Source organism: Leucopleurus acutus (genome assembly GCF_964270905.1).
Source record: "Leucopleurus acutus genome assembly, chromosome: 3".
In the NCBI taxonomy this organism is placed as follows: domain Eukaryota; kingdom Metazoa; phylum Chordata; class Mammalia; order Artiodactyla; family Delphinidae; genus Leucopleurus; species Leucopleurus acutus.
This window is the reverse complement of record NC_139145.1, coordinates 74349704-74377624: the sequence shown is the minus strand read 5'-3', so window position 1 is coordinate 74377624 and position 27921 is coordinate 74349704. Positions and strand designations below refer to the sequence as shown.

At 35.3% G+C, this 27921-nt stretch overlaps 1 protein-coding gene across 9 annotated transcripts in view; it reads left to right on the top strand.

Annotated features, from left to right (window-relative positions):
- The window catches only part of CSNK1G3 (casein kinase 1 gamma 3), a 130623-nt gene that overhangs the window by 34736 nt on the left and 67966 nt on the right, over window positions 1-27921 (top strand). For 8 of the 9 annotated variants that reach the window (XM_082837211.1, XM_082837210.1, XM_082837218.1 and 5 more), the window contains exons 2-4: window positions 3617-4042; window positions 12486-12526; window positions 23031-23100. In XM_082837211.1, coding sequence (XP_082693337.1) covers window positions 3865-4042; window positions 12486-12526; window positions 23031-23100 — 289 coding nt within the window. In that variant the 5' untranslated portion in view covers window positions 3617-3864. Of the gene's footprint in view, window positions 1-3616; window positions 4043-12485; window positions 12527-22145; window positions 22288-23030; window positions 23101-27921 lie in introns of those variants that run through there. The other variant, XM_082837216.1, reaches the window with a different exon arrangement.

The window sequence follows — 27921 nt, the reverse complement described above, 5'->3', positions numbered from 1 at the left end:
TTAACATTTCAACTATGATTGTCTTTTTCAAACAATCATTTCAAACAAATCATTGTTTTTTAAAGTCTCCTTCATTTTGCTCATTTTTATGATTTTTATGTCTTTCTGTTGAATTGATATTTTTGTTATTATGAAGTGGACCTCTGTATCTTTGGAGATACTCCCTTGTTTTGGTGTTTACTTTGTATGATAATATAGTCTCAAGCTTATTTTACTTGCTGTTTGCATAGTATCTCTTTTTCTATTCTTCCTTTTTTTAAAAAATAAATTTATTTTATTTTTGGCTGCGCTGGGTCTTCGTTGCAGTGTGCAGGTTTTCTCTAGTTGTGGTGAGCAGGGACTATTCTTTGTTGCACTGCGCGGACTTCTCATTGTGGTGGCTTCTCGTTGCAGAGCATGGGCTCTAGGTGTGTGGGCTTCAGTTGTTGTGGTGCATGGGCTCAGTAGTCGTGGCTCGCAGGCTTCAGAGCACAGGCTCAGTAGTTGTGGCACAGGGGCTTAGTTGCTCCGCGGCATGTGGGACCTTTCCAGACCAGGCCTTGAACCCATGTCCTCTGCATTGGCAGGAGGATTCCTAACCGCTGCGCCACCAGGAAAGCCCTCTTTTTCTATTCTTTCACTTTCAGTCTATCTGTGTCTTTGTATTTAAAGTTGTTTCTTAGAGACAGCATATAGTTGGATCTTGATTTTTTAATATAGCCTTTTGCCTTTTATTAGGAAAACATGATCCATTTTCATTATATGTGTGTTTTTAAGTCTATTCTCTTGCTGTTTTCCTTTTTGTCTCATATCTCTTATTTCTCTTCTTTTGTTTTAATCAAATGTTTGTCATTCTACTTTATTTCTTGTGTTAACTTTTTAGATATTTATGTTGTAATTAATTTTTAGTATTTGGTCTAGGTATCACAATATGCATTTTTAACTTAACATGGGCTTCTTAAAATTAATACTGAACCACTTCATTCTTAACAAATATAAGAATCTTAAAATAATATAATTCCATTTACTACCTGCCCCTGCCATTTCTCTTTGTTATACACATATTTTATTTCCACATATGTTATAAGTGACACTAAGAAATTATTTGTGCTTTAAAGAGTAATTTATCTTTTAAGGAAATGAATACACATGCATTTCCCATTTCTAGTGTGCCTCATTTCTTCTTGAAGTTTCAGATTTCTGTCTGGTATCATGTGATTTAATTAAGCCTAATGCACTATTTAAAAAGTATTTGTTGTGCAAGTGTGCTGGTGACTAATTCTTAGCTTCCTTCTTCTGAAAATGGCTTTCTTTCACTTCCAGTTTTAAAGACTAATTTTTATTGGATGTCATGTTCTGGGTTGAGAGTTCTTTTCCTCCTTTCATTGCTTTGAACGTATTCTCCCATTTTCTTTCGGGTCTCCATTGTTTCTGATAAGAAGTTAGAAGTTCACCTGTATGTCGTGTAGTTTTTCTCTGTCTGCTTTCAAGATTTTCCCTTTATTTTGGGGTTTTGGCAGTTTGATGTACCTAGGTTTAATTTTCTTTGTACCTATCCTTTATGGGATTGCTGAGTTTCCTCATTTTGTAGGTTAGTGTTTTTCAGTAAATTTGGGAAATTTTCAACCACTATTTCTTCAAATATTTTTTTCTGCTCCAGTCTCTTTCTTTAATGTAATAGGACTTCAACAGCTATTTAGTAATTTTGAAGTCCTGTCTTCTAATATCAATATCAGGGTCATCTTGGAGTCTATTTCCTTTGATGGCTTTGTTTCCTGTCTGCATGTCACATTTACTGCTCATTTTCATGTCTGGACATTATGAATTCACCATTGTTGAAAGTCTGGTTTTGGGTTTTTTTTCCTCTGTTTTAAGTGTGTCAAGTTTCATTCTGGAATGTAGTTAGTGTAATTGGAGGTATTCTTAATCCTATCTAGGCTTGGTTTTAGGCTTTAGTTGGCCAGTGTGTAGTAGTCCTTACTCTAGGGTATGGTCCTTACTCTAAAGACTTGGTCTTTCTGGTATTTCAGCTAAATTCTGGGATATTAATGAGGTTCCTCCACCATGACTAGGTAGGAACTTTAAGATATTCTAGCATTGCACAGCCTTTAGTATCTCCATTCTTTATTTAACCCCATAGTAGCCTTTGTCTGCTAGCCTAGCTTCTGCCCTGTCACCTCCTATCCCTAAAACTGTACAATTGCCTCACCTTCAGTACTGTGAGGTCCTGCAAATTCCACTAGCTTCAACAGTCCCAAACTCTGATCTATGATCACTGAGCCTGAGCCTCCATTTCCCTGTGCTGTAGTCAGAAAATTGTCCCTAGCTGGAGATCTTGGGTGAAGGTGGAAATCACCTTCTGTGTTTCTGTTTTCTCTTACACTGCCTATTATCCAGTGCCTGAAAACAGGTGCTTCATATGTTTTGTCCAGTTTCATAATTATTTATAGCAAGAGGGGAAGTTCAGTATCAGTTACTCTATTATAGCTGGAAAGAGAGCAAACAGTATATGTAAAAATGATTCAATTTTACTTATACCAAACAGATGCTTATAGTTTCATCTGCAATATTGAGTATGGCAAATATAATAAGAAACTTTATAAATAGATTAGGTGTTAGGAATAATTGCATATTTGGTGGGTTGCTAAAAGCTGATGAGAAAATACTATTTATTTCAACCCTTGTTATGATTGCTCCATTCCCATATATAGTTATAGATAATATATACTTAATGGGTAATAAATATTTGAATAAATGAAGATCAAATGAGAATGTATATTTGAAAAGCCTTTGAAAATTATTAAGTGTATGAATATATGGAAGATATTTTTATTAAGATCTTTTACTAATTTGCAAAATGTATTCTCTCTGCTTTAATTTAAATTGAAAATCTTATATTGACTTACTGGAATTCTTTGAGTATTTTTTTTTTTTAATTGAAATGATTCTAAGTTGGAAGGACTTGGTTAGTGAATGTATACTGGCTTATGAAACACTCAATACATTTTTTCTTTTAAACAGTGATTTTATTTATTTTTATTTTTTCTTTATTTTTAGCCATGTTGGGTCTTAGTTGTGGCATGCGAGATCTTTCGTTGTGACACGGGCTCTTCGTTGTGGTGCGCAGGCCTCTCTCTAGTTGCGGCGTGTGGGTTTTCTCTCTCCAGTTGTGGTGCACCGGCTCCAGAGCGCATGGGCTCTGTAGTTTGCGGCATATGGGCTCTCTTGTTGAGGCGTGTGAGCTGAGTAGTTTTGGCACGCGGGCTTAGTTGCGCCACGGCATGTAGGATCTTAGTTCCCCAACCAGGGATTGAACCTGCGTCCCCTGCGTTGGAGGGCGGATTCTTTACCCCTGGACCACCAGGGAAGTCCCTCTCAATACATTTTTGTTACTTTTATTTATTTTTAAGAAGTAACCAAATCACTGATTTCTTTGTTTGGTTTTGTTTTTGTGATCCCTTTGGTATTAAAGTATAGGAATAAAGGGTAATGATTAAGAGTCTACTGAGGTTAGATTTCAGTGGGCATCAACAAATAGTGATAGTCCATTGCCTAAACTTTGGTTATGTTATTAATTTCCCAAACATATGTTTTTTGATTCTCTAAGTTGACTGATTTTCTTTTCTTACTATTCTAGGTCACTATCAATATCAGCTCACATCATTGAAAAGCTAATTTTGAAGACATGTTTTGCTGAAAAGAAAACTGAGAAAAATTTTACGAATGGGATGAACACGCATCAGTTAATTGACTACGTACTGCAATTTGAATGTTAACATTACCCACCTGGTACAGTTACCTAGTGATGTACCTGTTCTCACGATACCCTATTTCAGTGTGGTCGTCTTGATTAAAGAATTCAAAGTGGAGTACCGCAAACTTGATATGGATAATAAAAAGAAAGACAAGGACAAATCAGATGATAGAATGGCACGACCTAGTGGTCGGTCAGGACACAACACTCGAGGAACTGGTTCTTCATCCTCTGGAGTTTTAATGGTTGGACCTAACTTTAGAGTCGGAAAAAAAATTGGATGTGGGAATTTTGGAGAATTACGATTAGGTAAGACTATTTCATTTATTCCATAAAGTTGGGAGCATTTTTTAAAATGAAAGATACTTTTTAATGAAGTGATTTAGTTACTTGTTTAGTTGTTTGTTGTGGTAATTTTAAAGAATATAGATATTAGGAATTTCTAATATACTTCTATTTTCATTTGTCAGTAATTCCCTAGTATAACAATGTCTGTTTACTTGAGATAAACCATCCAGAATATGAGAAAAAAGAAAGTAAATTAAAAAGCCCCAAGAGGCTGAAATAGATACCAGGAAAGCCTTTGCAATGTATTTTTTAGGAATGATATTTAGGCTACCTTTTCTGATTTGAAAACATTTAGTAACTGGTTACTTTAGGAGGATATGTATGGCTTAAAATCAAGGTAATATGCTGAAACTGCATCAAAAATCAGTGAAATTTACAGTGTTGTAATCTATTCTCCCCTTCCCCCAAGTATATCCAGGGTAGTTTAGGAATCTATATTCTTAATAAGGGACACAAAGTACTGACTCAGTTTATTCTTATAATCAGGTAAGTTTGGGAAGCACTGGTCTAATTTACACCTCCTAACTACATTTAAGGCATTTGAAACTCAGTGAGGGAAGGTTTCTTGACAAATGTCATACAGCAATTTAAGATGGACTCGCGATCCAAATCTACATTTTTAACTCCTAGTGCAATAAAGATATGGCTATCTTCACTGAAGAGAAACAAGAAGAAGGGTAGCACAGTTTTATGGGAGTAAAATACTCCAGTAAATACTGAGGTACCCTGAGGGCTCTCTGGTCAATGCAAGAGTGTAAACTTCGGAAATAAAAAGAAAAAACTTGGCTTCACAATTTTCATTAGATTCAACCCTGGTGTTAGAAATATAGGCAATTGTATGTTCATCTACTCGACTACTTCTCCTTTTTCATTGTGTAAAACACTCTAATTTGTAGTTATTCCTTCATTTTATTACTGTTTTATGTAGCTAGTGTACATTAAATCTTTGAAGCAAGGCAATAAAAGGCAACGACATATTTTGTACATTGCTGTTAAATGATGTGTTTGACAGACTCTTCTGCGTTTTAGAAGGGACGCAAATATTTGAAAGGGTGAATGTTCTACATTTTATTTTTTGAAGGATATTGAATTAGATATTTTGAAATTCTTAAATTGTTTCTGATTTTGGCATTAGAAAAAAAACCAGGTTATTTACTTATCCAACCTTGAACTATTATACGTCCATCTATCCATTCAAAATTTATGGCATGTCTACAGTATTATGTATGAGGCATGATTAGGCACTGATACACTAGAAAAATATAAAATTTGTCTCTGCCATTATGGAATATATAAGTCATTTAACTATGTGGGGCTTCAAATTTCTCAACTTTAAAATGGGATTATTTCCACTTCCTAAATTATTGTGAAGATTAAATTTAGATAATAGTATAAAAGGACCAGCACTATACTTGCCTGTTTTAGGAAAACAATGATTGTTCTGCTCCATTAAAAAGATATCAAGATATTTGTTTTTAATTAAAATTATAGCATGTTATATGTATATTTATTTAAATTTATTTATATAAATTAGTTTTATAGCTATATATTTTGTCGTATATAAATATTTGTACTTCACCTGTCACTCTGTCTCTCTTTGTGTATACGACTATAGTACCGTAGTACTTCGGCATTTTTTATTCAAAATTGGTTTCATGTAATTTATTTCAGAATAGCTACATATGTATACATCTGTGTGTGTGCATGTATGTATATATGTGTGTGTGTATGTGTGTGTATACACACAAAACAATCTAGTGGAGCATTTTAACTAGGGCAATATGAGAAACTGTATGTACCCATATATACTGAAACTATATATGCTATGTACTGAAAAAACAGCAAAATAACCCTTTCTTTTGCAGTCTGTGAATGAGCAGGAATAGGCATAAGATGACTTACTAGTCCATCCATCCATCCATCTATCCATCATCTATCTATCTCTCTGTACCTGATCTATCTATGGGTTTTAATTATATATTTGTGTACATCTATTTATTTAAATGTATTATCTATACATGTAACTGTGTTTTATGTGTACTTATGATACATGTAACATATACACTTGAAGAACTAATTTAATCATATTTTTCTCTCTTGATAGACTACTAAATAAAGGGACGTTTTATTCCTTTTTCTAAAGGTCCCAAGTGATTTCTCTGTACAGAAAAAGTTGTGATAAGTATCATTCTTTCTGTACCTGGATAAGCATGCTAATGTTAAAAGCTGGTTTGAATTCTTAAGGTGCTTTCTTTAAAACCATGTTAATAAACATTTGATTTCTGGCACTGAAATTTTTGTGCTTAGTATTGGGTAAAAAAGAATATAAGGTTACAGGTAAGGGATTTTCAACGAAGATGCTATTAGCACCTTGGGCTGGACAGTTTTTTTTTGTTGTTGTTGTTGAGGACTGTCCAGTGTACTGCATGGTGTTTAGAACTTCAGACTTCTTGGGCACTAAATAGGAGTTGCATCTCCACATGCAACCCCAAATGCCCTTCCCCCAACCTCCACTGCCATTTCTAAATGCCCCAAGGAGAGACACTATTACCCTCTGTTGAAAGTACAGAAAAAAAAAGAAAGTTGGACATAAAAATTGAACTTGAGATTAAAAAAAAATAGTTGAACTTTTGAAATAATCTAAAATTAAGTAAATGTATTTACTATCATTTTATCTGTATTTTTAATTGTAAAATGATGAATTGATATATTTTTGGTTTTATTTTATCTTTGTATTATGGTAAGGCTTGCATCCTGCTGCATGTTAGATGTAGTTCTAGCTTAGACAATGAACCAAAACCCCTAGAAATGTTTTTAACAGGCACTGAATGAGATAAAACAAAGCTAGCTAAAATGTGGGGTTATACTGTATATATTTTTTATTTTCCCATGATGCTTTAACATCTTTAAAAAACCTTTCTGGTCAACCATATTTCAATTAAAAAAAACAAAAACAAAAACCTGAGGTGAGACCTCTTACTGCAGATGTGTTCCAGAATATATGGCGTATCTTTCTGCTTTACAGTTCAGCCAACATAACATTGCTTTAATAATAAAAACAAAAAAACCTCAAAACCTTTCTAGCTGTGGAGAGACTGCTCCTCTACAGGCTAGCCAGTTCTTAAAGATAGCAAAGGACTCAACTGGGAGCATGCCTTGATCTGCAAACTAAACAATCCAGAGCCATACCTCCTCTCTGGCCCATACACTCCAGAAGGCAATTTTCCTCTTCCTTAACTCATCCCATAGCCAAGTACAAGACAACTAGAGACTGCCCACCAAAGGCTAACAGAATTATTCAAATTACCCAGTCCTAAGCTGTTTACCCTGCCCCGCCTTGCCTTTCCTGCAGAAACACCCATAAAGGCCTTGGCCTAAGCTCTTCCCTTGCTCCTGTCTTCTACCACCTGACCAAAACATGATGCTTCTTCTGTGACCCCCTTTCTAGGACCTGGAGTATAATAAACTTTGTTTTCCTGAGCTTCTTCTGTGTCCCCTCTTGTGGCTAAACCTGACTGACCATGACGTAAAGGAACACAGAACAAGGGTGTTATATATTTGTCTATGAATTCCCATTATCTGAAATAGGATATTGTAAATTTTGATATAATTAAGTAGACCACAGGAGTTTTTATAACTTCTTTTATTTTTGTTTTTTCTCCTCTTGTTCCTGTATAGCTTATAACTCTTCTTAATTTATTGTTTATATTTAAGAATTGTTTTGTTGAAAATTCTGCAGGCCTTACAGTATATATCAAGTAAATATACAGATTTGAGTGGATTCATCATTTTTATAAGTGTTTATTGATTTTCTACTAATTCAAGCTTCAAACTTATCTGAAAAACGTAATAATAAGGAATAGACTATGATGCTATAACAAAGAGATCCTAGAATATAGTGGTGTTAGGAAAATCGTTTCTTTCTTTTTCACATAACACAGACCAGAAGGACAGCACCCAGAGCTGCAGGGTATCTCCGCATGCTCAATATGTGGCTTCAGTCTCTCTTCCAGCCAGCCAGCAAGAAGAAGAAAAAGGGCCAGAAGAGCACATGTTCATTCTTGGAAGTGGGGAGTGACATACCTTAACATCGACTCATATCCAGAACTTGATCACGTGGTCACACCAAGCTGAAAGAGAGGCTAGAAATTTAGTCGAGCTGGACACCATTTTAAAACTCGGGAATTCTATTATTAGGGAAGGGGCACAAGTATATTTTGGTTAATTCGTAATCCCTGATATAAACATATATGTAGTTTCTGTAGAACATAGTTTTATAACAATGACCACCCAAATGCCACAAAATTGGTAAAACCATCTTTTCAAGTTCAGTGTGGCACAAAGCTCTGTTGGAAATGTCTTTTGAAATTGGATTTAAAACATCAGTTAGCTGGAACCCAGTCTACTTGGAGCCTTCTCTTAACTGCATTCCCTCTATACATATACTCCCTCTCTTTTGCTCGTATTTTACCCACAAACACATATTCTGTGCATTGTTAGTTCATATGTATAACAAATATCGATTAAAAGCCAATTATTTAAGGCTATGCCTATGCAAGGTGACAAAAATGCATTGGTAGTGTTGTTCAACCTATGTTCATCTTTATAAATATAACCCTCAAAGTTCAGCAAAATGTCTAATGTTCAAAAAAAGGTGATGCTTTTAGGATTTTGTACTTTCTGCTGTGACTTAAAAGTAGACATTTGAACATGTAAATGCCAACAAAAACAGTACTTTTAGAAGTATATGGTTTATTTTGATTCTGTGGAATTTGTGTTTAACCTAACTTCTTGTCCTATGAATATTTTTCCCTGTGCGCTTGTGAATAAATATCATATACAGGATAATTATGAAAAGATGATAATGTCTTGAGGAAATGTAAATTCCATATTTAAACTCAAAACACAATTGTTCCTTTGTTAGATACCAGTTTCTCAAGATTAAGTTTTTCATTGTACCATTAAATTATTCACCTCAAGCTTACTAGAGGAAGACTACAATTTTATACATAACGCATTCTTGAAAATATATATGAAGGCACATCTAAATGCTGAACTTATTGGCTAAAAATATGGTATGTTTTCTAAAATTTTTTTATATTTATGGGCTCAGTGAGTACCTCACTATAGCTTAGCATTCACCACTTTGGCTCCTCCTGTTGAACTCCGTCTTTGTGATAAGTGTGACAGGTTTATGAGACTCATGCTATTTAGCATTAGAATGAATGCTTTTTTTTTCACTCATTTTTATAAAATAAGGACAAAACTCAGAAAAGCATTATAATATTTATATGAACAAACACTGCTGTACAGTGGTGGCAACGGTTCTAGGTATTTTCGCCATAAGTCTTTGCTGCAAGCAGTTTTACTGTTTGGCCATACAACTCATTGGCCATAAGGCAGTTTTGCTGTAAGGGGTGAAATAACTGATTTGACGATTTGGTTTCAGTGCTGTAATAGATAAAATAACTGGTTGACATTTTGGTTTGACAGTTTGGTTTCGACTGGTTGACAGTTTGGTTTCACTTCTCCACTGATGCAGTGCTTTCATTTTTTTTTTTTTTTTTTTTGTGGTACGCGGGCCTCTCACTGCTGTGGCCTCTCCCGTTGCGGAGCACGGGCTCCGGACGCACAGGCTCAGCGGCCATGGCTCACGCGCCCAGCCGCTCCGCGGCACGTGGGATCTTCCCGGACCGGGGCACGAACCCGTGTCCCCTGCGTCGGCAGGCGGACTCTCAACCACTGCGCCACCAGGGAAGCCCAGTGCTTTCATTTTTAATTTTTATTTTATATTGGAGTATACTTGATTTACAGTGTTATGTTTCAGGTGTACAGCAATATGATTTAGTTATATGTATATCTATTCTTTTTCAGATTCTTTTCCCATATAGGTTATTACAGAGTATTGAGTAGAGTTCCCTGTGCTATACAGTAGGTCCTTGTTGATTATCTATTTAATATATAGTAGTGTGTCTATCCCAACCTCCTAACCTCCTTATATTTTTATTTTATATAAATCTTAGGCCTCATAATGGTCTAAATAGCGACGAGTAGCATGGTGGTCTTAAAATAGTGAATAAAACAACTACATATATTGACTTGATAGAAAATAAAATGATAAGAAAACTTACTAGAGGTATGACATAAGAGAGTGAAAAGCCAGATTGCATACAGTACTAGAAAATGAGAACATCACTTTGCAGATCCTTCAGTGAACACAGGCATCCCTGCCACACCTCAAACCAAAAGCTTACCAAGCTATAGCAAATATAAAGAAGCAGCTAGTAACTCACAACAGTCATCCAGAGCATTAATTGTCAGTTCTTTGGCTAATCTAGATACAACAGCTTGCGCTCTAATGCTGTCTTTATCAGATTTATCATGCAATATTAGAAGTTGGAGGCAAAAGAAGAATCAAGCTCTTCCTATCCCCCATAAAGAAATGGTTACGTGATTCCTGATGAGTGTAAGTTTCTTGAAAATGGTGAAAATTTTTGCTATTTGATAGTGGAGAACATTATGGAGACAGAACTTTTGTATTTGTTACAGAATCTGGCTTAGATGATTTGGTAAAACATAAAGACTGGTCATGTGATGGAACATTTAAATGTAGTCTAGAGATTTACTACCAGTTATATAGGTTACATATATTGATAATAAATAGGAGCATCCCTCGATTGTTCATTTTATTTCCAGGGATATCTGTGGAGACTTAGAGTTACTTTTTTTATGTTGTAGAGAACTTAGGTCCAACATGAGATTCTGAATCCGTAATGATTGACTTTGACAAAGGAAGTATCACCTTTTCTCAGATATACCATAATACAACTATAATCATGAATCTATACACGTTTTAAATGTATTCAGATATTTTTTGTATTTTCATTTTGACAGTAGAATCTTTAAAATATTTTATTACTAGTTTTTCATGTGTCATTGTGTCCTTTTTAATGTTCATTTTAAATTTTATTTTCATTTTAATTTCATATAAAATTTTCACATTTATATCAAAATATAGTTTTCAATTTTTCCATCAAAATTGCCTCTTGGGCAATTAGCTGTGCTGCGAAACTGCTTGTGGCAAAGATTCTTATGGTGAAAATACTGCTCACTGTGGCAGCATATCCAAGACTGAAATTTTGTCTAGAAGTTTTACTGCCATTTATTAGCTGTTGTATAAAATGAAGTTAGGTGTATTATGTTGGAAAAATCACATGTGTGAAAGTTGATGATTACCTCTTTTGTGTTAAGTAGCCAGTGTGACCAGGGCCAGTTACTATCGCAGTTAAAAACAACAACGATCAGTGTTCTGTTTTTCTTACTATAAAAATAGTACATGCTTATTGAAAGAATACTGGAAATCCAGAAATCAAATATTGTTCTATTTTTTATTCTTTGAACTGTACTTGTAAAGAAGCACATTAATTTCTGTATCAGATTTTCTTCATATACTTAATTCTCCATAGTATTTTACTTGAACTATAGATGTTGACCCCTTGGAATTTTCTAGATTATTTTCAACTTGCTGGTGCCAATAATTACTGTAATTCATTTGAATTCTTTACATATTAATTATATTAAATCTTTATTCTGATTTGTCTTTCACTTGTTCTTTGTATATAATAGTTTTTTTCAACTTACAGAAGTTTAAAATATTTTAAGCTATCAAATCTGTATAAAATCTTCTGATCTTTTAATCTTTTTCCATTTATTTTTAATGCTCAAAAAGGCATCTGTATACTGGCCTGATAAATATTTTTTCTTGTTTTATGGCTTATATCTAACTCTTAAAATACCTGGAATTTAATTTGGTTATAAGGCAAGTTCTTAATAACCCTTCTTCCCCTCAGAGTAGTTAACTAGTTTGTCAAAGCCAATTATTGAATAATACTTTTGAAGTTTTATTTTAAAGGTATTCCACATTTTTTCTATATATTTGATCTATTTACTAGATTACATATGAGCCCTATTAAGATCACATCCCGTAATAATGAAGGATTTAAAATGAGGTGGTGATCGAGAAAGGAATTTTGTACTCCAATTTCTATATAGGGTTCTAGTTTTGAAATTTAGTTTAGCATGTGTTTGCCTACTGATTACTTTGTAAATTGTATGCAGTATTCCAACAAAATAAGAATTTTTTTTAAATAAATGGTCTAAAGTATTTATTAGTATTACTTTCTACTCTGAATCTAGGTGAAATACTGAATGTGTTATGGAGTTGATCATAAATTTAAATATTTCCTTGTTATTGAGACTTCTGCTAAATAGTTGGAAGCAAAAACCTATGTTTCATTTAAATGTGTTATGTGCTTCCCCTGACCCCCCAAAGTACAGTTTTACATAATGTATCTTTAAAAATTCATTGCTGGTAGAATCTGACATTTTTCTTTTTTTTTCCAAGGGAAAAATTTATATACAAATGAATATGTGGCAATTAAACTGGTAAGTTCATGTTTCTTATTTTTCTTTAATTATTTTCTTATTATTTCTTTAATGATTAAGTTGCATTTTCATTAATTTTTTTTCGTATCCTTTTAACTTGAGTGTTTATTGGGAAAGTGATAAGTGTAACTGACCTTTTGTTATTAAGCTCCTAGCATCTTCATGCCTCTCAAGTGTATGATAATGTATATATAAGATATCTGTGTCTTTGTGTGTTACAAAAACTTAATCCCTTTACTTTGGCAGCATTATAGAACTGAATTTAAAAAATTTTGAATTTAAGGAAGCTGGCATATTGGCATTTTTTATTAGATAAAAGTTAGAATGCAAGATTTTTCTTCCTGATTCAAGCACTTGGACAAAGGTGTCCTTAGTATTCAGGATTACATTATTTGAAAATGTATTTGAGGTACCTTCCAACATCTCTTTTTCTGTTGATGTTTTTATATTTGGTAAAACTTGGCCATTGCTTGACCTTCAAGGATTCAGAAATTCTTGATGTGGGTGGATAGCCAGGCAAGCAAACTCCCCTGGGAATGTTTTGAAGTCCCAGATGTGCCTGGTATGACAGCTATAAGGCAGCTTTTTTTTTTTGAATAGTTGGGATCTGGGAATTTTTATAAGATATAACTTTCTGCTGGCACATCTGTTCTATCTGGTTTGCCAGCCATGTTTCCTTGAGGTTGAGCATGGCTTGGTTTTCCCAGCCTGCCTGCCAGTCTCAATCTTGTCTCTGCCAATATAACCATTGTTATTAGGGTAATGTGACTTTAATATAGAAGGAGAGACTATTTGAGGAAGAGGCAAGTGGGAGAAATAAAAAAAAAAAACGTTGGGGATGAGATAGAAAACTGTGCTACTTAATTTTAAGTATCCTGTGAGTGTAAACCAAGTTTCACTGCAACAAATGCTGTTTACTTTTACTGGGAAATAAAAATGCACAGAAGGGTTGTGGTGCCACCAGGAGAGACTGGCTGGCTGACATGTGAGTTGGCACTGGCATTTACCTGGCATGAGTTCACCTAGGTTTAAGTTCTGGTCCTTGACTTTATGACAGAAAATCTGGTTAGGTTGTCTCATTAAGATTGTCACTGTTAATCAGAAGTGGATTCACAGTATTAATCAATTCATGCAATCAGTCAAGCTCTCAGAGGTGTAAATATTTAGAAAGAGTTAATTTCTAACTTACAGTGAGGTATTTTACTATTATGGGTCCAGAATGCCCACATCAGAATAAATAATATGTTTTCTTTCTGTAGGCTGATATACATAGAATGCTAAGTTAAAATTACAAGGTTCCTTCCTGGGTGTGAAATCAGGACGGGGCGGGGGTGGGGGGTGGGGGGTGGGGGGGAGTTAGTTTGTGTGAATCACAATAGTGAGGCCCAGGATGCAGGGAATGGGCACTGCTGACTTTTTCTTTGGATTTCTCTCTTTTCCCATGTTCTAGGCCAGTGGTCTGGGATCTAGTTGTTGTACGGTGTTGGGAGTTGGGGTGGCACACAAGGATGGAAGTGTGGCAACACCCATATTCTGTGTTATTGATGGCCCGTAGTGAGTAGCTTCAGATATCTATCAGATATTTAACTGACGTTAGGGCAAATAAACCACTGTGTCAAAATAGGAGCCCCTCTAGGCTGACCTTTACTTGTCCATTTCAGTCATTAACTGGTGACCCTTAGGTCCTGTTATTTTCAGATTTGGAACTTGTTAACCCTGTTGACGTCTTTGATGCCTTGGTAAACATGTATTATGTCATCTTTTAGCCTTCTTATGTATACACACATAAGTCACTTTTTTTAGTTTACCTTCATGCCATATCACTATCCCCTTATTTTTCTTCTTTTTTTTGGTGGGCAGACATTCACAGTGATCAGGACTACATATAAAAATTGTGGTTATTTGGTATTCTTTGGGAGAACTGGGAATATTTTTGGATCCCTTTGTGGTATTTTGAGGTTGAAGTATGGTATAGAGTCATGCTTGCCTCAGATTCATCCAAAAAATATATTGGCAGGGCAGAAAATTTTTCACATAAACTGTTGGACCATGGTTCGGTACTTAATTTACTAAATATTTGTGTGTGTGTGTGTGTGTGTGTGTGTATGTATTATACATATATATATAGTGTCCTTATATATATTTTTGTATCTTATGTTTGTATCTATTGTCTCTGTTTATAGAAGATAATATAATTTTGTTCAGAACCTGCCTAAAAAGTAACCACTTGAAAATGTTATGTCTGTATACCTTCAGTGCTATCTTATTTTTGTACATTGGTACAAATAAAGGCATTATTTGTTGACAGTGGTGTTCAAAGAGCAAACTTCAGTGACTACTTTTAGCTCTGTTATCTCCTATAAAGGTTTTCACATTTATTTAATGTTACCCTAGTTCATACTGGTCGTTTGTTTCAAAGTAATTTGTTAAATTTGACCTCAGCCACCACCCTCATATCTTGTTGTTTGTAGTTATATAGTAACCCGTTGTTCATGAATAATGAAAAATTCATCCTGTGGTGAGGTGACTTTTGTTATATGGTGGCACAATAAAATTTTACTGCTAGTAAAGTATTGGAATCAAGTTGAACTGCCTCAACTAAGTTAGATCTGGGTTTCTGTTTTTACCTAGGGAATATTAGTGATTGAATAAGTTATGTATTTAATTTTACTTGTGATTGCCTGAGTGGGCATCTTTTATTATATCTTATGGTTATATACTTTTATATAGTTAAAACTGAAGAATTCCACTATGTGGAAGGAGCTATTTTAAGTCATATATATGTATATATAAACAAAATGAGAAAGAATATTCTATCCCTCTTTCATAGATGAGGAAACTGAAAAGTACATAAAGATTAAGTAACTTGCCAAAGTCTCTACAACAGCTAGTAAGTAGTGAATTTAGGGTTCAAACCCAATACAATTTAGTTTCAGTGCCTATGCTTTTAACTAGAGTTGTACCCTACCATTCTGCCTCTCAAGAACTAAGCTGATTGTTTTCTCTTCTAATAATCTTTATGATTATAATTGTTCCACTGGGACTTTACAGGTTCTTTATCTGAAGTCTGTCGTTGGTTCTTTCATTACAATATATCTTAGTATAAATATGTTAGTTATTCTGTTTGGGATTCACATTCCTCTTGAATCTCTGGTTTATCTTTCATCAGTTCTTGCATTTATTTCTTCAGTTATTGCCTCTGCTCACTTTTCTCTCAAGACACTTATCAAATGCATATTAGACCTTCACATTATATTGTCCAGATCTCTAATCTTTTTCCTATTTCTATTTTTCTTCCTTCATAATGCATTTTGTATACTTTATATAGATGCAGTCTACAAAATTTTCTCATTCTTTAGACATTTTTCTATCTCCCAATTTCCAAATTCTCTTTTCTGTTGTGTTAATGTGCTGGTAGATTAGTTTTAAATTTTGTTGTTGTAGTTTTTTGTACTTCTTGAAGTTTTGTTGGTTTTGTTTAAATTTTGTTACCTTGCTGTACTTTCCTGTTGAATCTTATTCAATTTTCCTGTGTTATTGCTCTGTTATAGTTTTGTTTCCTGCAAATATTTTCACACATTTATTATTTCTTATATGTTAAATCTATTTTGCTTCTGTTTATGTTCTCTGTGTGTGTGTGTGTGTGAGACTGTAAAAATCTCAAAAACATTATGTGGAAGGAAAAAAGCCAGACACATACATATAAAACATGCATTGTATAATGTCATTTGTATGAAATCCAACAACGGACAAAACAAATCCAAAGGTGATAGAAGTCCAAAAGTGATTATCTCTGAGAGAAGGGTGATGGAAATGCTCTAAACTTTAGAGGCTAAAGGTTTTTTGAGATGGTGGTTGCAGGGATATATACCATTTACAAAGCTCATGGGCCTAATACTTATGAACTGTGTATTTTATTGTAAGCTGTACTCCAGCTAAAAATTAAAAAAATATATATTGTTGCTACTATCAGAATTTTCCTATCTCTGTCTTTGTTCTTTCTTACTTTTCTGTAATTTCTTACTTTTCTTTACATTAGAAATATATAGTTTAGAGGTGAATTCCTGGAAACAGGAGAAATAGAATCAGGGCCACCATTCTAGTCATGAATGTTCACAGTATACTCTTCTTCAGGGTCAAAGAGTCAAACACAGATTTCCCTAATGCTTGATCTAATAGCCCCTTAACCTTGTGTACATTTATGGCATTAATTTATTTTACGCTGCGCTTAAAGTTGACTATGTGGATTTAACCTTACGGAGACAAAGATGACTAATAGATTATTACATTATAGAAGAGTTGAGAGTCCCTCCCATCAGGAAAGCTGCACAAGCCTCCATGATAGCCTCATCCACCAGAGGACAGACAGCAGAAGCAAGAACTACAATCTTGCAGCCTGTGGAACAAAACCACATTCACAGAAGGATAGACAAGATGAAAAGGCAGGGGGCTATGTACGAGATGAAGGAACAAGATAAACCCCCAGAAATACAACTAAGTGAAGTGGAGATAGGCAGCCTTCCAGAAAAAGAATTCAGAATAATGATAGTGAAGATGATCCAGGACCTCAGAAAAGAATGGAGGCAAAGATTGAGAAGATGCAAGAAATGTTTAAAACACACCTAGAAGAATTAAAGAACCAACAAACAGAGGTGAACAATACAATAACTGAAATGAAAACTACACTAGAAGGAATCAATAGCAGAATAACTGAGGCAGAAGAACGGATAAGTGACCTGGAAGACAGAATGGTGGAATTCACTGCTGTGGAACAGAATAAAGAAAAAAGAATGAAAAGAAATGAAGACAGCCTAAGAGACCTCTGGGACAACATTAAACGCAACAACATTCACACTACAGGGGTCCCAGAAGGAGAAGAGAGAGAGAAAGGACCCGAGAAAATATTTGAAGAGATTATAGTCAAAAACTTCCCTAACATGGGAAAGGAAATAGCCACCCACGTCCAGGAACTGCAGAGTCCCATACAGGAAAAATCCAAGGAGAAACACAGCGAGACACATAGTAATCAAATTGGCAAAAATTAAAGACAAAGAAAAATTATTGAAAGCAGCAAGGGAAAAACAACAAATAACATACAAGGGAACTCCCATAAAGTTAACAGCTGATTTCTCAGCAGAAACTGTACAAACCAGAAGGGAGTGGCATGATATACTTAAAGTGATGAAAGGGAAGAACCTACAACCAAGACTACCCGGCAAGGAGCTCATTCAGATTTGATGGAGAAATCAAAAGCTTTACAGACAAGCAAAAGCTAAAGAATTCAGCACCTCCAAACCAGCTCTACAACAAATTCTAAAGAAACTTCTGTAAGTGGGAAACACAAGGGAAGAAAAGAACCTACAGAAACAAACCCAAAACAATTAAGAAAATGGTCATAGGAACATACATATCGATAATTACCTTAAACATGAATGGCTTAAAAGCTCCAACCAAAAGAAACAGGCTTGCTGAATGGATACAAAAACAAGACCCATATATATGCTGTCTACAAGAGACCCACTTCAGACCTAGGGACACATACAGACTGAAAGTGAGGGGATGGATAAAGATATTCCATGCAAATGGAAATCAAAAGAAAGCTGGAGTAGCAATACTCATATCAGATAAAATAGACTTCAAAATAAAGAATGTTACAAGAGACAAGGAAGGACACTTCATAATGATCAAGGGATCAATCCAAGAAGAAGATATAACAATTATAAATATATATGCACCCAACATTGGAGCACCTCAATGCATAAGGCAACTGCTAACAGCTGTAAAAGGGGAAATCGACAGTAACACAATAATAGTGGGGGACTTTAACACCTCACTTACACCAATGGACAGATCCTCCAAAATGAAAATAAATAAGGAAACAGCTTTAAATGACACAATAGACCAGATAGAGTTAATTGATATTTATAGGACATTCCATCCAAAAACAGCAGATTACACTTTCTTCTCAAGTGCGCAAGGAACATTCTCCAGGATAGATCACATCTTGGGTCACAAATCAAACCTCAGTAAATATAAGAAAATTGAAATCATATCAAGCATCTTTTCTGATCACAGAGCTATGAGATTAGAAATCAGTTACAGGGGCAAAAACGCAAAAAACACAAACACATGGAGGCTAAACACTACGTTACTAAATAACCAAGAGATCACTGAAGAAGTCAAAGAGGAAATCAAACAATACCTCGAGACAAATGACAATGAAAACGTGACAATCCAAAACCTATGGGATGGCAGCAAAAGCAGTTCTAAGAGGGAAGTTTATAGCTATACAAGCCTACCTCAAGAAACAAGAAAAATCTCAAATAAATAATCTAACCTTACACCTAAAGGAACTAGAGAGAGAAGAACAAACAAAACCCAAAGTTAGCAGAAGGAAAGAAATCATAAAGATCAGAGCAGAAATAAATGAAATAGAAACAAAGGAAACAATAGCAAAGGTCAATAAAAGTAAAAGCTGGTTCTTTGAGAAGATAAACAAAATTGATAAACCATTAGCCAGACTCATCAAGAAAAAGAGGGAGAGGACTCAAATCAATAAAATTAGAAATGACAAAGGAGAAGTGACATCAGACACCACAGAAATACAAAGCATCCTAAGAGACTACTACAAGGAACTCTATGCCAATAAAATGGACAACCTAGAAGAAATGGAGAAATTCTTAGAAAGGTATAACCTTCCATGATTGAACCAGGAAGAAATAGAAAATATGAACAGACCAATCACAAGTAATGAAATTGAAACTGTGATTAAAAATCTTCCAACTAACAAAAGTACAGGACCAGATGGCTTCACAGGTGAATTCTATCAAACATTTAGAGAAGAGCTAACACCCATCCTTCTCAAGCTCTTCCAAAACATTTTGGAGGAAGGAATACTCCCAAACTCATTCTATGAGGCCACCATCACCCTGATACCAAAACCAGACAAAGATACTACAAAAAAAGAAAATTAGCGACCAATATCACTGATGAATATAGATGCAAAAATCCTCAACAAAATACTAGCAAACAGAATCCAACAGCACATTAAAAGGATCATAAACCATGATCAAGTGGGATTTATCCCAGGGGTGCAAGGATTCTTCAGTATATGCAAATCAATCAATGTGATACACCATATTAACAAATTGAAGAATAAAAACCATATGATCATCTCAATAGATGCAGAGAAAGCTTTTGACAAAATTCAACAGCCATTTATGATAAAAACTCCAGAAAGTGGGCATAGAGGGAACGTACTTCAACTAATAAAGGTCACATATGACAGACCCACAGCAAACATCATTCTCAGTGGTGAAGAACTGAAAGCATTTCCTCTAAGATCAGGAACAAGAAAAGGATGTCCACTCTTGCCACTATTATTCAACATAGTTTTGGAAGTCCTAGCCTCAGCAGTCAGAGAAGAAAAAGAAATAAAAAGAATACAAATCAGAAAAGAAGAAGTAAAACTGTCACTGTTTGCAGATGACACGATACTATACATAGAGAATCCTAAAGATGCCACCAGGAAACGAGTTAATCAATGAATTTGGTAAAGTTGCTGGATACAAAATTAATGCACAGAAATCTCTTGCATTCCTATACACTAATGATGAAAAGTCTGAAAGAGGAATTAAGGAAACACTCCCATTTACTATTGCAACAAAAAGAATAAAATACCTAGGATTAAACCTACCTAGGGAGACAAAAGGCCTGTATGCAGAAAACTCTAAGACACTGATGAAAGAAATTAAAGATGATACCAACAGGTGGAGAGATATACTATGTTCTTGGATTGGAAGAATCAATATTGTGAAAATGACTATACTACCCAAAGCAATCTACAGATTCAATGCAATCCGTGTCAAATTACCAATGGCATTTTTTATGGAACTAGAACAAAAAATCTTAAAATTTGTATGGAGACACAAAAGACCCCGAATAGCCAAAGCAGTCTTGAGGGAAAAAAACGGAACTGGAGGAATCAGACTCCCTGACTTCAGACTATACTACAAATCTACAGTAATCAAGGCAGTATGGTACTGGCAGAAAAACAGGAACGTAGATCAATGGAACAGGTAGAAAGCCCAGAGGTAAACCCACGCAACTATGGTCAACTAATCTATGACAAAGGAGGCAAGGATATACAATGAAGAAAAGACAGTCTCTTCAGTAAGTGGTGCTGGGGAAACTGGACAGCTACGTGTAAAAGAATGAAATTAGAACACTCCCTAACACCATACACAAAAATAAACTCAAAATGGATTTGAGACCTAAATGTAAGTCCGGACGCTACTAAAGTCTTAGAGGAAACCATAGGAAGAACACTCTTTGACATAGATCACAGCAAGATCTTTTTTGATCCACCTTCTAGAGTAATGGAAATACAAACAAAAATAAACAAATGGGACCTAATGAAACTTAAAAGCTTTTGCACAGCAAAGGAAACCATAAACAAGACGAAAAGACAACCCTAAGAATGGGAGAAAATATTTGCAAACGAATCAACGGACAAAGGATTAATCTCCGAAATATATAAACAGCTCATGCAGCTCAATATTAAAAAAACAAACAACCCAATCCAAAAATGGGCAGAAGACCTAAGTAGACATTTCTCCAAAGAAGACATACAGATGGCCAAGAAGCACATGAAAAGCTGCTCAACATCACTAATTATTAGAGAAATGCAAATCAAAACTACAATTCAAATCACACCAGTTAGAATGAGCTTCATCTGAAAATCTACAAACGACAAATGCTGGAGAGCATGTGGAGAAAAGGGAACCCTCTTGCACTGTTGGTGGGAATGTAAATTGATACAGCCACTATGGAGAACAGTATGGAGGTTCCTTAAAAAGTAAAAATAGAATTTCCATATGATCCAGCAATCCCACTACTGGGCATACACCCTGAGAAAACCATAATTCAAAAAGAGTCATGTACCAAAATGTTCATTGCAGCTCTATTTACCAGGACATGTAAGCAACCTAAGCGTCCATCAAAAGAAGATATGACACATATATACAATGGAATATTACTCAGCCATAAAAAGGAACGAAACTGAGTTATTTGTAGTGAGGTGGATGGACCTAGAGACTGTCATACAGAGTGAAGTAAGTCAGAAAGAGAAAAACAAATAACCGTATACTAACACATGTATATGGAATCTAAATTAAAAAAGAAAAAGAAAACGGTCCGAAGAACCTAGGGGCAAGGTGGGAATAAAGATGCAGACCTACTAGAGCATAGACTTGAGGATACGGGGAGGGAGAAGGGTAAGCTGGGACAAAATGAGAGAGTGGCATGGACATATATACACTACCAACCGTAAAATAGCTAGCTAGTGGGAATCAGCTGCATAGCACAGGGAGATCAGCTTGGTGCTTTGTGGCCACCTAGAGGGGTGGGATAGGGAGGGTGGGAGGGAGGGAGATGCAAGAGGGAAGAGATATAGGGACATATGTATGTGTATAACTGATTCACTTTGTTAGAAAGCAGAAACTGACACACCATTGTAAAGCAATTATACCCTAATAAAGATGTTAAAAAAAACCCAAAAAGGCACATGCACCCCAATGTTCATTGCAGCACTATTTACAATAGCCAGGTCATGGAAGCAACCTAAATGCCCATCGACAGACGAATGGATAAAGAAGATGTGGTACATATATACAGTGGAATATTACTCAGCCATAAAAAGGAACGAAATTGGGTCATTTGTTGAGACGTGGATGGATCTAGAGACTGTCATACAGAGTGAAGTAAGTCAGAAAGAGAAAAACAAATATCATATATTAACGCATATATGTGGAACCTAGAAAAATGGTATGGATGAACCGGTTTTCAGGACAGAAATTGAGACACAGATATAGAGAAAAAACGTATGCACACCAAGGGGGGAAAGCAGCGGGTGGGTGGTGGTGGTGGTGTGATGAATTGGACTATTGGGATTGACATGTATACACTAATGTGTATAAAATGGATGACTAATGAGAACCTGCTGTATAAAAAAAAAGTGATCAAATGTATTTTATTGGAAAGAAGCAAAAATAGACCATATTTACTGCCTAAAAAAAATATATATATATATTGATCTTTAATAAAAAAATCAACAGAAATTAAAAATTCACCTTTGACCTTACTCAAAGCTAGATCCCTCTCCTGAGTTAACTACTGGTTTATTATGTAGCTTTTAAAGACCTTTTCTAATGCATTCATATGCTTCTGAATGTTTGAAATATTAAATATTTTTTTGCTTTATTGAGGTGGGTCTTTCCATATGTATGGATACTATATGTATTTGTGGAAATTGTTGAACACAGGTTTACTCTGTCTCAGATTGTATTTTAATCAAGGCAAGACGTTGAAATATTATAAAGAACAATGCTTGGAATACCAAAAAAAAAAAATTGTTGACACCAAGATTTATAAATTTGGAATTGGGGCCTGGTGATATTTTAATAACTTAAATATTTTTTGTTGTTGCTTTTTTTTTTTAAATTAGGAGCCCATGAAATCCAGAGCACCACAACTACATTTGGAATACAGATTCTACAAGCAGCTAGGATCTGGAGGTAAAGTCTTATATTAATTTTTTAATTTGTAATAAAACGGATTGTCATGATAAGAACTCTGTGGTTTCAAAGAATAGTATGTTAAATTTAGTTAATATTAATCACTTCTTAAGGCAATGCTTAGTAGATATTTTCTTACTACAGTCTTCCCTTTTTATTCTAAATATGACATTTTTGGAGCTTTTTGTGTTGGTACTAATATAAATAGAGAACATTGTAAAAAAATTTAATTTGAGAATATAAGGTGCATATAGTTTCCAGGTGCTTAGCCTTTTTGGTGGTATTATAGTTATTGAAATGATTTATGACATGGTGGTAGGCTGAAAAATGGCTGCATAAAAAATATCCATATCATAATCCCTGGAATCTGTAAATGTTACCTTATAGTAAAGACTTCAAAGGTATGATTAAGTTAAGGATCTTGAGATCAGGAGGTTATTCTGGGTTATCTGGGTGGCCCCTAAATGCAGTCACAAATGTCCTTGTAAAAGAGAGTCAGAAGAACCATTAACATACACAGAAGAAGAAAAGGCAAAGTGGCTACAGAGGCCAAGATTGGAGTGATATAGCCATAAGCCAAGGAATGCTGGCAGCCATGAAAACCTGGTATAGGATTGTCCTATAGAACCTCCTTGATTCAGCCTGTTGAAACTGATTTCAAATGTTTGGCCTCCAGAACTGTGAGAAATAAATTTTTGTTATTTTAAGCCACAGGTGTGTAGTAATTACAGTGGCTGTAGGAAATTAATACAGGTATATTTTTACATAAACCCTAAATCTAAGTGAGAATGGATATTTTGTGCCATTGGAAAAAACTAATGAGAAAATTTCCCATTTTTCGTTGCATTTACTTTATGTTAACGTTTCTCTCAACTCCACTTTTTCTGTTCACTACTATTCTAACTGTAATGATTTTATACATACAGTTTCTTATCAAGTAGGGATATTTTGTTTCCCCAGATTTAATAAAATGGAAGTTTTTGATGTGTTTTTTGTAAGCACGTGTTTACATTCTACTTGGTACAGTTGTACATTTTTTAATACATTTATCAATTTTGCATTCTTTTTTTTCCCTAAGAGCATACTTTCAAATGAGTAGTCATTGTGGGGACAATAAGTTGACATTTTGTAATGTTTTATCATTATAAACGTTCTATAATGCATGTTTAAGTCTGATACAGACAGGCCTCCAGGACTTATCAAAATTATCACTGACAACTGAGATGTAAATGATAAGGGGACACAATTATATGTGAAACCATGCATATTAGTTAGGACTGGCAAGTGACAGAAAGCCCTAAGAAGCTAAGTGGGGAAAAAAAAAAAAGGAGTTATTGACTATGTACTGTAAATTCAGGGAAAGGACTTATCTATAAGACATTGCAGTACTGTCATCAGGGACACCGTTGAGTTTGTCTTTATGCTCTGCCTTTTTGTGTGTGTGTAAGCTTTTTTCTCTGATTGGCCCTTCTTATGAGACGGCAAAGGTGCTTACCAACAGCCCAGCTTAGCAATTTTAAAAGTATCTGTTAACTAAAAATTTCAGCAAAAGTTCTAGGACTGAACCTTACTGTCTTATTTTGTGTCTAATGATTTAATCACTGAATTTGATTGCCCAGACTTACTCATCTCAGGCACTACCTGTGAAGTTCAGGGACTGAGAATGGGTAGAGGTGTTGTCTAATGGGAAATTGAGGTGTTAACAGAAGAAGGAAGATTGGATGCTGGGGAGATGAAAATAAGAGATCTATCTATTTAAGTAGTAAAATTATCATTTGGAAAAATATGATGGAGTACTTTAATTGGATAAGAATGAATAAGTTAATTTGGAGTTTAGGGAGTCATTGAATTGAATACCATGGTGCACTTACTTTTATTATTATATTCTTTACTTTTTTTAACTTTAAAATTTATGTCAGGGATAGTAATAATAAAGTGGAACATACATCTGTTAGCACTTGAATGCCAAAGGGCTGTTGTGCCCCACGACTCCAGGGACCGCCATTTAGTCTGCATATATAAGGGTGCTCCCCTGTACTCCACGGCATAGCACTTACATAAATTGAAATATGAGTGTTATTGCTTGAAGGTGTGTGTTATGGTGGCTCTGAAACTCTGACAGGTGTGTGTAGTTTTGAGTGTTTCACGTGAATCATGTGAATTTTAGTTACTTGTTAGTGTTTTTATCGATCATGAATTTTAAAAACATTTTTGCGTACTCGTGAGCTTTATAGAAAAACAAGAGTGTTTAATTGTTTTGAGGAGAGACTGATGACTTAAAAATTATTTGATTTTGGAATTGCTACTTGAAAGGATTGTATTTTCAGACTGCTCTTAATCATAAGTGGGGCATTCATAGTAATTTAATCTATAATTCTTTTATGATATTGTAAGTTTCATTTAAGTAGCAACTTGCTTGTTAGTGTTCTCTTTAAAAATAGATATACTGGGCTTCCCTGGTGACGCAGTGGTTAAGAATTCACCTGCCAGTGCAGGGGACATGGGTTTGAGCCCTGGTCCGGGAAGATGCCACATGCTGCGGAGCAACTAAGCCCATGCGCCACAACTACTGAGCCTGCACTCTAGAGCCTGTGCTCCGCAACAAGAGAAGCCACCGCCATGAGAAGCCCGCGCAGCACAACAAAGAGTAGCCCCCGCTCTCCGCAACTAAAGAAAGCCCGCGCACAGCAACGAAGACCCAGTGCAGCCAAAAATAAATAAAATAAATAAATTTAAAAAATAGATATATTTAATCAATATTCAGAATATATAGGGGCTTCCCAGATGGCGCAGTGGTTGGGGGTTCGCCTGCCGATGCAGGGGACGCGGGTTCGTGCCCCGGTCCGGGAGGATCCCACGTGCTGCGGAGCGGCTGAGCCCGTGGGCCATGACCGCTGAGCCTGCGCATCTGGAGCCTGTGCTCCGCAGCGGGGGAGGCCACAGCGGTGAGAGGCCCGCGTACTGCCAAAAAAAAAAAAAAAAAAAGAATATATAAAGAAGTCCTAAAACTCAACAGCAAAAATACAAACAATCCAACTTTAAAGTGGGCACAGAACTTGAATAGACATTTTTCTAAAGAAGATAGATATACAAATAGCCAATAAGCACATGAAAAGATGCTGAATATCACAAATCATTAGGAAAATGTAAGTCAGACCCACAAAGACATACCACTTCGCACCCATTAGGGTGGCTGTTATTAACTAAATAAAGGAAAAGCAAACCGAAAACCAGTAAACAGCTAGTGTTGGTGTGAATATGGAGAAATTGGAATCTTTGTGCATTACTGGTGGGAATGTGGATTGCTGCAGCTGCTGTGGAAAACAGTACGACTGTTCCTCAAAAAATTAAACATAGAATTACCATTTGATTCAGCAGTTCCATTTCTAATTATATGCATAAAAGAACTGAAAGCAGGGACTTAAACAGATAGTTGTACACCCATGTTCATAGCAGTGTGATTTGCAATAGCCAAAAGGTGGAAACAACTTTGAATGGATATACAAAGTGTGGTTTTATACATAGAAGGGAATATTATTCAGCCCTAAAAAGGAAGGAAATTCTGACACGTGCTACAGTATAGAGGAACCTTGAGAACGTTATGCTAAATGAAGTAAGCTAGTCACAAAAGGACAAATGCTGTGTGATTCCACACTTTGAGATACCCAGAGTAGTCAGATTCATAGAGACGGAATTCAGAATGGTGGTTGCCAGGGGCTGAGAGGAGAGGGGAGTGGGAAAATATTGTTTAATGGGTATAGAGTTTCAGCCTGGGATGATGAAAAAGTTCTGGAGGTGGATAGTGGTGGTGGTTGCACAACAATGTGACTCTACGTGATGCCACTGAACTGTACATTTAAAAATGGTTAAAATGATAAATTTTCTATTATGTATATTTTGCCACAGCAAAAACAAACTAAAGCAGATTTATTTAGAATTATTTACTGAAATATCTGTGAAATAATATACAGTTTATCTAGTTCTACTCTCTAGGTTTTGATTCTCCTGTACGTCTTTCTCCTTATCTAACCTCCTTGGCAGTATCCCACTTTTCTCTCTTATTTGTTCACTGAATCTGTTACATATATACAGTAGGACTGTACAGCTTTACTGCAGTGTGCGTATGAGGGTTGACTCCTTATATTATTTATAGCTTTCCATAGGATTAGAGTATTGTTTTATACCATTATCAGTTTCTCTGATAACAAAAATTTAATGTTTCAAATGGTCTTGTTTGTAATATCCACTCAGCATTTATTGAGTAAAATGAAGATCTAGATTTGGGAGTCATCAACACATAGGTGGTTTTTAAAGCTAAGGGAATGGATGAGGTCTCCCATAGGAGAGTGTAGAGAGTGTCAAGAGAAGAGGAACATAGGCAAAACCATGATGACCACTGCATTGGGTAGGAATAAATTTGACTGTCAGTATCAAAAATCATGACAGCAGTAGCTTAAACAAGTAAAGCAATGTTATGTGAGGAAAAATAAACAAGGAGTCCTGAAGTAGACAATTGTAGGATTGATATGGCTACACAGAAGTAAGGAATCAGGCTCGCTCTAGCTTCTTCCTTCTGTTTTTCGTATGTGGCTTTCATTTTTATGATTCTGGATTTTTTTGTAACAGGAGGGAGGAAGGAAAGGATGAAATTACCATCTATATACGGATAATTTCCAATTCTTTATCCCGGCCTTCATTCTTAAAATCTAGTCATACGTGTATGTCTCTACTAGAATCAGCAATTCTGTATACCCAGAATTTCTCTCCCTATCTTCTTTCCCCTTACTTTTCCAATGATTTCTCTCTCTTCCAAAAGACCTG